General features: G+C 39.9%; 1 protein-coding gene across 14 annotated transcripts in view; it reads left to right on the plus strand.

Annotated features, from left to right (window-relative positions):
• The window catches only part of Ca-beta (Calcium channel protein beta subunit), a 209158-nt gene that overhangs the window by 188104 nt on the left and 8229 nt on the right, over positions 1-12825 (plus strand). For 9 of the 14 annotated variants that reach the window (XM_074086191.1, XM_074086183.1, XM_074086190.1 and 6 more), the window contains 7 exons: positions 479-595; positions 2391-2510; positions 5313-5499; positions 8562-8787; positions 9355-9478; positions 10393-10533; positions 12239-12406. In XM_074086191.1, the coding sequence (XP_073942292.1) occupies positions 479-595; positions 2391-2510; positions 5313-5499; positions 8562-8787; positions 9355-9478; positions 10393-10533; positions 12239-12406 (1083 nt within the window). Of the gene's footprint in view, positions 1-478; positions 596-2390; positions 2511-5312; positions 5500-7817; positions 7839-8561; positions 8788-9203; positions 9328-9354; positions 9479-10392; positions 10534-12238; positions 12407-12825 lie in introns of all 14 variants that reach the window. The other 5 variants (XR_012451271.1, XM_074086187.1, XM_074086186.1 and 2 more) reach the window with 4 other exon arrangements.

Below are 12825 nucleotides of genomic sequence, written 5' to 3' on the forward strand. Positions count from 1 at the left end.
TAAATAATATAAAATATAAAAACCAAACTAAGCAAAGCTTGTACCTACTATGGATACTATGCAACGGATAAACACACACTTAATAGATAAATACACACTTAAATACATATTAAACATCCAAGACCCGAGAGCAAACATTCGTATTATTCATACAAATATCTGCCCCGGCCGGGAAACGAATCCGGGACGTCAAGCTTCGTAGTCAGGTTCTCTAACCACTTAGCCATCCGGTTGTCGAACAGACGCATAAAATTACTATTTTTCGATTTCGCCAAAAGGTTAATTATTAATTGAGCCATCTGTCGAAGTTAACAGAAATCATGATAGACCACGATGTATGCACCCAATTGGGATTGGCAATGCAAGTAGCGCCAGCAAAACGTAACAGCCAGCAATAAAAACTTTTGACCCTTTTTACAACTTATTTTAAAAGACGCGTGCGTATTCGTAAAGTTTATGCCGTTTTTTATGGTTCCAGGGCTCGGCGGATTCAAACTATTCGCAACCTTCGTCGGAGCTGTCGCTGGACGAAGACAAAGAGGCGCTGCGCCGCGAAAAAGAAGCGCAAGCACTTTCACAGCTCGACAAGGCTCGGGTGAGCTTTCCTCATATACCTACATCATCATGTTATACCAGCGCCGCTATTCAAAGTCAAAGTCAAAATATCTTTATTCAATTTAGGCTAGAACAAGCACTTATGAATGTCAAAAAATCTACCACCGGTTCGGAAAAACCTCTGTTGAGAAGAATCCGGCAAGAAACTCAACGAGGTATATTTTTTTAAACAGTTTACAATATTATTAAATAAACTATAAATCACAAGTATTTAACACAACTTTATTTTTAACACAGTTGGTTCGCTATTTGAAGGGATCGCTAATGCGGGACGGAATTATTTCCAAATATCCCTGTCCATGATATAATCATTAATTAGATCTGAAATTTGTATCCGTTTCATTTATAATATTTTTTGGAATTTTATTATAAAAGCGTATGCAATTTCCCAGAAACGACTTTTTGGTTTTAGCCAGTCTGTAAGATGGAGCTTTTACTTTACTTTTTATTATCTGAACTCTAGGGTCATAAAACCATGTTTCGAACCTCTCGCTCTCTCTTGAGAGGTTATCAGATCTCTCGCTCGCAACCCCCCTTTGGCATGCCAAGTTAAATTTTCCCACTTGCTGAGCGGCCCTTCTGGCATTTCGCCCTCTCTCCGGTAAGCTGTAAAAGACGTCTGAGGCTAACAGCAAGAAAAAAACGCTCGCAACCCGTTGCAGACTGTGAGCGATATAGCCGTAGGACGTCCACTGTTTAACATATGCCTTCCCTACCGCTGGTCTAGTTGCTTCAATGAGGGCTATCGCGATTGAATACGCCGCTAGAGGCGCTAGTGTAGCGTGAGGTCTCCGAAATGTCAAATCTCATAGTTTTTGCGTGAGCTACGCGGGTTTATTTATAATTAAAATAATTTTGTGAATATTTTGCATTACCTGAAATTAATTATGGCAATTATACGATAAGGGGCCATGAATGTTTATGTTTTGAGACAGTTTTGTCTTTCAAAAACTTTTGTCCTCCCTTTTTTTCCGGTTTTAAGATGTATTAAATATGATTTTAATCTAAACTTTAAGCCACACTTAAAAACCTCACGTAACAGTGGCGCCATCTAGTAAGACAAAAAACGATAGCCCTCATTGGAAGTGGCCTGTGTCCACCGTGCGCCCGCGGCTTTAACCAGCTTTAAATCCTAGGAAATGAGGTCTAAATGGTCAACTTCATAGTTAGGTAGCCCGTTAACTCTAAGCTATACCCAAGATGGCAAATCCTCGTCCAACTGGCGAGTATTGACTATGAGTGATTGGCACTGAGCCAACATCTCCGCATTGTGTTTTGCTGAGCCAAAGCATTTGATGGTAGACAAAAGAATATGGAAAAAAATCGCTTGTCTTAGATATGTTTTTAGATAAACAAGCTGGGATGAACATTTTGTCATAATAAATTACTTATAAGGATCAATTGTGCAATTTTGTTAGACGGTTTCTCGTAAATCGGTAAAACCGCTTCAACCGGTTTTGAGATATTGCACTTTGACTTTTTTAATTTTCTCAGTTGGTTATAATATCTTACGTAATGTTCAATGCATATTGCGTACTAGCTTTTGCCCGCGGCTTTGTCCGTGTGAAATTCAGTTTATCGCGCGCTATTCCCTCGGGAACTGTCCATTTTTGCGGGATAAAAATTAGCCTAAGTATATCACTCTCTGCCTCATAAACTATCTCTACCTATGCCAAAAATCACGTCCATCCGTCACTCCGTTCCGACCTGAAAGACGGACAAACCTGCAAACACACACTTTCACATTTATAATATTAAGTATGGATTGTTTCCAGACGAAGCCGGTCGCGTTTGCAGTGCGCACCAACGTGTCTTACGATGGCGGGGTGGACGACGACTCGCCGGTGCACGGCAGCGCCATCTCGTTCGAGCCGCGAGAGTTTCTGCACATCAAGGTAAGATAAAATCCAGTTCAATAGGGTAATTCAGCATTCCCTAAAAACTCACAAAATATACAGAAGCGTTTTAACGAGCGTTCTAGCAAAACGAGAGTAAATTTACTTCGAGCTTTTTCATTTTTGCCGAGCATCTATTCTGTTCGACATTATCGAAAATAATAAAATTTTAGACGAGCATTTACCTAGAGCAGGCGTTTTCAACCTTTTGGTTTTAACGGCACACTACTTGTTCATCAAAGTTTCACGGAACACCAGTGAAAACATAATAGCCAAGTGCGAGTCGGACTGGCGCGCAGAGGGTTCCGTACAGTATACCCATAATGTGTAACACAACGGACATCGACGCTTTTAGTCGCACACGCCACGTACGCCACGCACACGTCAATGCAGCATACACGTCGCAGCAATCGCGGCACACCTGAAAGTATATGCAGCACACCGGGTGAAATCGTCCGACCTAAAGATTTCCCTAAAATGATTGAGTAAATTTTCGTAGCAATGTTTGGCTATGCTTGGCTCTGTTCGCTGTTCAGTTCGACAAATTTTAAAACGGCGATTCTCTATGTTATGGGACAAGGGAATACTCAAGGTCTGACCTTATAGAATCAATGAACGTTTCTTGACAGGCAAAATGTCATATCGAAAATACAAACTGAAATATAGATGCATAGAAAAACCAGAAAAATAAGACCAGCGCTGTGAATCGAACCCAGGTCTTCGGCATTCCGTGCCACGTGCTATACCATTACACTACCACTGGACAGTGATACAGACACGGATTTCTCCTATGCACCACATACCTCAGCTGGTTTGTTTTCTTATTCAGTCACTTAAGCAGCGACACTAGCGACATCTATGCCGTAGCCCTCATCGAGAAACTTTCAGCACCCCATTGGAACTAACCGCTCACCCGGATAAGAGATGTCGTGATGTCGTATGTCGTTGTCGTTGTCGTCGTTATTAAAAATATGGAATTGAAATAAAAGTACAAATAGATTCCAAAAAACCAATCTTAGGCAAAATGTCGCTTGATAGCGTCATTGTTGAAACGTCCGTTTAATTGGTGTAAAGGCCGCTTTACGCATGCTAGCACCTGAAGTTAGTACCAGTATGACGCTAAAAAAGCATGCTTAATAATAGCATGTGTCCTATACACACATGCTAGTAGGTAGCATTTGCACAATAGTAGCATGGTCAAAATACCACGCACAGGACTTATCACGCTAACACACACGAATAATATTTACCTCGACGAGAATAGAATAGTAGCATGCTTTCGTGCTAGTATCTAGCATGTGTAACAGTAACCAATCACAAAATAGCACAAATGCGAGCGTGACACAAATGTCAAAGATGTCAATCAGACCTCATGGTACTAACGCCAATTAGCATGTCACAGGTCACAGTACCTAACCCATATAGACAAATTCTATGAGCTGTCAAAACTTGATTCAACTCCAGCCCAAAAAAAAACAGTTTCTACCAAAATACCTAGTACCAAGAGCATCAAAAACGAAAGACACCTGTTTTATGGTTTATTGATTGTACTAATATGTATTTATGGCTATACGACCATCTCACTTATTAATTGCGTCTTCAATATTACCCAATATCTATCTAGTTTAATATTAATAAATATGTAATTGTATTAAAAAAAATACAATATAAGTGCCGGCATAAAAGTGCCCATAGCGCTCGTAGCATTTCCACATTGGTTAACTATGGACAGTCTTTGTACCTACCAGACATGACTTGGAGCGGAGCTCCTTCTCTTTTGTCTGAGCCGACGGCCCACATAAACAATTATCTTGATTATATTTACTACAACAAAGTAATTTTTTTATGATTGTTCCGTCAAGTATCAACCGCCACAAGTGGCACACCCCTAATTGTTCGCTGGCGTCACGGCGCCCACGTCCAGATGTCCGATCCCATGGCAATCTAGCTTCTATCGATTGGGGACGGCGAAGCTTTGTTATATAAATTGAGCAAACTGATTATTTCCCATTCAATCTCAGCCAAAAAGGGGAAAGTACACATGAACCTTGTAAAACTTTACAACATATTTATATGTAATGGATGATTAAATACCGGGTGTGTTATTAATTATGAGGATGTGGGAGGCCATCTCTTTATCCCCACCCTTTTGAGTCCAAGTTATTAAAAGACTAAGTGGTGCATCAAAACGTCTGCTGTATCAGTTTAATTTTATCTAAATATCAAAGTGTTGTCTGACCCAAAAGACCTCCGTAAGTATCCTGCACGGGGACTGAGTGCCACCAAGTTAAGTACTTTAACTATTAGTCAAGAGATTTGACAGCCGATTTGATATTGGTTATCAAACATGGTGACATTTTCGATTATCTTTTGCCTGTGCTTCTACTAGATAACCCGGAAAGTGTAACAGAATCTTTTACCATGTCAACAATAATGTACCCCACCCACGTAAATCATATGGGATAAGCACCCAGATAATAACCCACTTACACGTAAATTATTGTTGAGCAGGGCTTTGATGATTAAAACCAGATTCTGCCTTTTCGCAGAATTATTGTTTGCCAAATGTTTCATTTCACAAATCATTTCCCAACTATCAATTTTCTCCGAAATCAAAAATTGTCCTCAGTATATTTTCTTATGCTTTCATAGAACACAGTAGGTTTAGTTAGGTTTGTTTTATGAAAGTACCGAAAAAACATGGTTTCATAGAAAATCTTGAGTTGGAAAATGAAACAGTTGGTAATCGTGAGTTGGGAAGACTCAGAGAACTGATTTAAACACTATACCTCTAAATTCCAGGAGAAGTACGACAACAACTGGTGGATCGGGCGTCTCGTGAAAGAGGGCTGCGACATCGGCTTCATCCCGTCGCCGGTGAAGCTAGAGACGGTGCGGGCGGGGCTGCAGCGCGGCCGGTACCCGCGGCCGGCCTCCGCCGCCAACCTCGCGCCCGACGCCAGTCGAGGTAGCACCCCACCCACGCCCGGTACGTTCATGTTAGGACGTTGATGGTCTGATGGTGACGCTGCCGGACGCCCCGTTGTGGTTAGCTCAAGGGAAACTTGGAGTTTTAACTGTATCTGCCTTAAGTCTAGATTCAGTTAATTCAGTTTTAACTCTCAATAAGTTTTTGTAAAAACAGCTCTTTTCTTTATTGTACCTACTTGCATTGTTATCCATTCTAAATATCCTTACTCCGTTCCAAATTTCAAGTCAATCCTGTCATTAGAAGTGCTCTCGAAGTTTGTAATCTTAAGAAGCATAAAAGAGAACGAACAATTCAAACTAAAAAAAATATATATTTGGAAATAAAAGATGGTGATTGAGTAGTAATTGAATTTATATACGATTTGCCGTCACACATTTTGACCTCTCTTGGCTTGAATCGCGTGCTCATATCTCTGAGTTCTTCTTGATTTCTTCATGTACGATATAGGGTAGAGATAAGTAGAGGGTAGGACGCCTAAATTTTGATAGGACTCGGCAGATCCTCATTTTTAGTGCCAAGATAAAAGTTATATACAATTTTTTATTGATTGAACATATTTTGCCGCCAAATTATCTTATTTAGTTTTATTTTACCTGTGCTAATATTACATTTGAGATTGACTATGAACTTTTCGGTGAAAGATTGAAAAGATAAACAAAAACCAGATTCTGATTCTTGAGAGCGAGTTACTGGTATAATACTGATATCAAGTAAGAATAGTTAAAACTCCGAGAAATAACAAAAATCTTGCTTAGGTCTTCTTTGGTTGGTTTGTACCAATTGACGAAGCAGAGGGTCCATAAATGAAAGTCTAAATCAATATTTAAATTTAAAACAGACAACTCAAATTAAACCAGTATTGTTCTGAAATGAAAGGGACTCCATTTATTGATGATGTGATAAAAAACTTGAGCAAATCACTGATAATAGATCGATGGGGCTCTGGCAGAATGTTTGACCGTCCACGGACCGCTTATATCATGTGCCAGACAAAACGAGACAAATTATTATAAGGGAATGCTACTGCAGAATAATTTAATGCAGATAACTCTCTAATTGTTGCACGCACTAACTTAATTTGTTTGTATAAGGAGATAATCGTTCGATTCTGAACTTGACACATTGCTCGACCAGGTATCTTTTGAAATAAAAATTAGGTATTGATTTAATATTGTCTCAAGTTTGATTGGTTGATCATCAAGTGAAGAATGTAAACCATCATCTCTTTATTGCCACGATCGATTTTGAACTCATCACACTCCGTTTTGTCTGGTGCGTCACGTACAACGCAGTTGTTTGTATCTTCTTTACTGATCGTCTAGCTCTTTCTAATCCTTAATCCTTTTCTGTTGAAAATTAATCAATTTCCAATAACAAAATCAAGCAACAGTACCTAACTATAGAAAAGCAAGGCGATCGTGTATGTGTAGTCGTGGTTCGGTGTTATTGGCTGTTATGTGATATGGAGCATCGAAGAAGACTATAATCTAAATTGCAAGTGGCATAAGTAATATTTTATTAACAATGTTGACATGACTTTTATGTTCTTTATAGAGTATCTTAGTCATTGTTTTGAATGGTTAATTCCGGTGTACATCAGTAAACCCCTATAGGCCTCTATTAGAGCTTTTCTACTATCTAGTCTATGGTCCAATGTCACTTGTGGTTCGAATGTAACGAATCAAAATTCTCCTTTATATAGTCCTGTAATTATACGAGTATTATTAATTATCTATGGAATGTATAACTGCTTTGTACTACCATTTCATCTCACATACCCATAGTTGTTTCGGGTGGAAGTTGCTGGGATTTCCTGGGCATTGGTCGGTGTTACGCGATACCCTATGTACACTAAAGATTATTGGAGACAACGATCAAATGTCAATTGGTGGAATGAGTGTTTTAAATTTCTATAAGCTCCTCAGCTCCTCATAATAAACGCATTTACTTCCCTGTTATACTTAAATTTTCACTCGTTAATATTTTTTTGACAATCTTTATATTAGCTCAGAAATGAATATTAAAATTAACTAGCTAGGTAATTTCAGCAAATGCGGTCAGCAATGTTTGAATTAAATTGGGACCCAATATAAAATTTAACCTTCCAGAATTTTTACTCATAATTAATGGCTAACCCGGGATAAATAGTTTTTTAGTCTTGTACTGGTGTAATTGAGTCTTGAAATAATTGACGATTAGAGTTACTGTACCAACTACATAATAATTTTGGATATTGTTCATGTTGTCGCCTCGGTCTTTGTGTGGGTGTCGCGTAACACGGCGTTCGGTTGCACTCACTCTTGCCATGTTTTCAGATGTCACTTCGTTTGATCGAGGTAAGCTCTCTTTCACCCATTACCTACCTGAATACCAGGAAATGTCGCCAATTTTCACCAGCCCTCCTAAGTTGACTTTCCGTCTACTTTACTAACTTTATGTTTATTGACGTTTATTTTTTATTTCACGTGTCTCAAATTGTACCATATCGTCCTCATTATTTTTTTATTTAATGTTAGAATTACCTAAGTATGTAATTTATTATAACTGAAATGATACTTTTTTTTTAATTTTCTTTCAGTATTTTGGACGTCCATTTTTATATTATCCAGGGATTCGAATGCATCCAATATGTGTCAATGTTTTAGTTATTGTTAGTTTTGGAAATGATGGCTTCTCTTACAATGGTGAACTTATAATGGATGTTTACCATTATTTATAAATATATAGCATGCACATTGAATTATTATAGTTAAAAACTCTTCAATAGTCTAAGTCGAAGTATTTTTCTACCTTAACAAGTAACTGCTAAATCCTGATACAAAAATGCTGAACGCACGGAACAGAAATTACCATAAATACATGCTAATGTGCACTCAAAAAAGTTATTTTCACTTTCTTTAAAAACAAAATATCCAATATACAACAAAATTATCAATTCTATGAATTCGAAGGACCAAAATTTGAAGTTCTCTGAAGTCATTTCCGTTTTCAGCTGGATAATCAGTGGTACTCCACCGGGAATATAACCTTAATACTCTCTAACAAGCTCAATACCATAGGTGAGGACTCGGACTCTGCTGGCCGGGGCCGCGGCGCAGGCGCCCTACCCGCCAACAAGGAGAAACGGAAGCCGTTCTTCAAGAAGCAAGAGGCGTGCACGCCGTACGACGTAGTGCCTTCCATGCGACCCGTGGTGCTGGTCGGACCCTCGCTCAAGGGATACGAGGTCACGGACATGATGCAGAAAGCGCTCTTTGATTTCCTGAAGAGAAGGTTTGAGGGCAGGTGAGACATTTTCGTGAACCATGACGACAGTCACACATTTGCTGTTCTGATTAAATTGTCAGTTGAGCAAATGTGGATTTAATAATTAAACATGAATGTAATTTATTTTAGTCTAGTTATGACTCCTGTATTGTTTTGATTAGATTTAGACGTAAATGGTTAAGTATCTACTTATTTTTACAGAATATTTGTTGAAGCTAGAAGGTAGCCGGTTACGTAGCAAATTTAACGTACACTTAGAATTGTCTTGATTAAACAAAAAAACGCTTTTAGAGAATCCGACCTAGATAATGGTTATAGTTCCTTCTGTAGCGACAACTAGCAATTAGCACAGCTAACGATTGGCACTATACTAGCCTGCACAGAAATAGCTTCGAATCGGCCTTAAACATACGTAAGCAAAATTAACGTTGCAGGATAATAATAACTCGAGTGATGGCAGACATATCTCTAGCGAAGCGCTCGCTGCTGAACAACCCGTCGAAGCGAGCTATCATGGAACGATCCAACTCGCGTTCCACGTGCCTTGCCGAGGTGCAGGTAATATACCGCCGCTTCATGTTCCAGGATCATCATCACCCGGGTGTCAGCGGACATATCGCTGGCAAAACGCTCCTTACTCAATAACCCGCCAAAGAAACCGATTATGGACAGGGCTAATTCGAGAACGAATTGTTTAGCCGAGGTTCAGGTGCGCCTGGTTGTGCCTATTGTCGTGCTCATCGTAGATTAATGCTAGTACCGACGTGCGAGCGCTCTCTACTCCGCGGTGGATACCTTTCACCCGTCCTCTGAATCCAACGCGACGTGAACTTATCACGCGTGACAAACACTATGACAACAAAAAAATTCACGCTACGGTTACAACTTGAAGCATTATTCAAAACGAATGAACGATGAAGTAGAATCGAGAATGTAACATCTTGTTACAATTAAAAAAGTAGCTGAATATTAACATTCAGTATTGAAATTAATAGACACACTTGTGTAAAATGACAATACTAAGCACGCAGCATGATTCCATTTACACTCAACGAAGAGGCACGAGTATTGAGGTCACTGTGGAGTACAGATGCGTCGTAATGCTTGGTTTGAACTTACTCATTGACACTCACAACACTTTCCTAACTCCTAACATACTGATTTTAATGCCTGATGATTGTCGTCGTTGATTACCTAAACGCATGTCACATTATCTGTGTCGTAGTTAGGAAATTGGGGCCAAATTTTAACTAACCAGAAATAAACAATAAATTAACTAAACAATACTAGTTAAGATAGGTGCTAAGCAGTTTGATCACTGCTTCAGCAAGTAACTAAAATTTTTTAACACTTTAACTTTCAAACACTCATTAAGCTTACATTTGCAGTAACGAATATAATTTGCTGTAGTTTGAAATTTGTTTCATAAAATGCTGTCTTAACCACCACATTGAGACTCACCGCATTTGATTCACCTAAAACTGCTGGTTCAGTACATGTTGGCTGACAATCGAAAGTATTAACCATATCACGAGCTCATTCGCTGGAATCTCACGTTATGGTCTTGCGGTACATGGCCTAGCTGCGACTGTCCTTTTCCCTGTTAACTCCTGGTTTCTGCAGGCGGAGATCGAGAGGATATTCGACTTGGCGCGCACGCTGCAGCTCGTGGTGTTAGACTGCGACACCATCAACCATCCCTCTCAGCTCGCTAAGACCTCGCTCGCACCCACGATTGTGTACCTGAAGATCTCTAGTCCTAAGGTGAGACGAGTTTTGCTGTAGTAGTTCACTGTTCTTAAAAACACGTTTAGATGGAAAACATCGTGTTTAGTTTTTAGGATTATACTCGTAGGTGTCCTGTCAATCGTCGTAGTTTCTTTGTATGTAGCTTTGTAGTTAGCTGTATTAAGAAATGATTATTTGTCACCTCATCCTCCATGCTATAATTTGTTGTCATAGTCATTTAGTCAGCAGAATTACACGTACTCTTAAGCACCCTTAATGATCTTTGTTTTGCTATTTTTATCTCCCCAACGACTTGCTTGTCTTTAGAAGTAGATTCGTGATGTATAGTACGGTATTTGACCGTACCAGTATTTTGCTGTACTTACTAGGTACGCAGTTATTGCGGTGACCGTATCGCCATTTTGTTCATGAATGCGCTCGGAATGTCGTTTGGACGTTCGCGAGTTATTTTGTTTCATTTTATGTGTATTTAAAATTATTGTCTTATTACTACTATAAATAATTAGCGGGCCGCATTTGCAAACATACTTTTTGTCATTAAACTTGGAAGTAGAATATCAAGGCTTCGAGTCACATAATACATCCGTCTCTTCTAACAGAGAAATCTTATGCCCTTGTGGACAGTGAGATTTTGATGCTAAAGCAGCGTTTCCACCAATAATGTGCGAGGATATGTTGCGAGGGATGTGTTTTTCATTAACCAATAGAAACTCTTCATTTACACATCCTCGCACAGCACATCTCTGGTGGAAACAGCTGAGAGGTGCGAGGCGAGGTAAATGAAGCGTTTCCATTGGTTAATGAAAACATTCCTCGCAACACGTCCTCGCACATCTCTAGTGGAAACGCTTCTTAATACAAATTGCATAAAAAGCCGTACTTTGACCTGTACTCTCGAGAAGGCAGGTACGGATTCGAACCAGAGGGCCTATTGCTTAACGTTTCTGATACACACGATCACAATCAAATGACGGTTTTCACATACAAAAACTGTCATTTGATTGTGATCGCGAGTGTCAGAAACGTTAGGTACACAATAAAATTGTCTCTCTGAGGCCTTATTGCCTAACGCACTTAGAATCACGATCGTTTTCACTACTTCTTTCTGTCACACGGCGTAGGACGATGATAGAAAGAGATGGTGAATGCGATCATGAGCGCCAGAGCGTTAGACAATGTAGCCACAGATCTGTCATCCCTGAATTTCTCAGAATCAAAATTCACCTACCACCAGGGTTTCATGCTCGGGGTTTCTCTGCGGGATAGAATCAGAAATGATGATATCCGCAGTAGAACTACGGTTACCGTAATAGCCCGAAGAATTGCGAAACTGAAGTGGCAGTGGGCGGGGCATTGCTCGTAGGACTGATGGCCGATGGGGTCAGAAGATTCTCGAATAGCGTCCGCGGACCGGGAGACGAGCTGTCGGTAGGCCTCCAACAAGACGAAGCGACGACCTGGTTAAGATCGCGGGATCGCGGTGGATGCGGATAGCCACAAGACCGGTCTGAGTGGAGAGCCTTCGGGGAGGCCTACGTCCAGCAGTGGACGTACTTCGGCTAACATGATGAAATTTCACCTGTGGATAAGAATTTTAATGGTATATCTGAGAAGTTTCCACATCATTCTGGACCCGCGTGCGAACTAAATCCCAAACAGTCTCATTTTCTATGCCCAGCAGCATTGATGTTAGCTTTAATTCCCCGTCACGATGTTCCAGGTGTTACAGCGGCTGATCAAATCGCGGGGCAAAGGACAGAGCAAGAACCTGTCGGTGCAGATGGTGGCGGCGGAGAAACTTTCGCAGTGCCCCCCGGAGATGTTTGACGTCATTCTCGACGAGAACCAGCTCGAGGAGGCCTGCGAACACATCGCCGATTACTTAGAGGTAAGGGTCTGAGTCCTGGCTGGTTCAACGGGTATCTATTGCCGTACAGATCTGCAGTATAAGGCTCCGTTTCCACCAGAGATGTGTTGCACATTCCGTGTTTTTCATGAACCAAACGCTTCATTTAAATAGCCCAAATAGTCTCCTGAAGACATTAGCTGTAAGAAATGAGTGCTCAATTATGCAACGCCTAATTAAAAATACACGTTCACTGGCTAGCTATGATAACTAACATAGTCTTAAGGAAATACTAACAAAGTTTTGGATCAAGTTGTCTGAATAAATAAATTATTATTATGTTCTTTATTTTTCTTTCATTCTTAGGTTTAGGTTTTTATAATAGTTATAAAAAGTAAAATACAGAAACGTACATACAAAATAAAAATATTATAAAAACCTAACCTAGTTTGCCGCCGGTG

The sequence above is a fragment of the Choristoneura fumiferana genome, chromosome 3, assembly GCF_025370935.1.
Source record: "Choristoneura fumiferana chromosome 3, NRCan_CFum_1, whole genome shotgun sequence".
NCBI lineage: Eukaryota > Metazoa > Arthropoda > Insecta > Lepidoptera > Tortricidae > Choristoneura > Choristoneura fumiferana.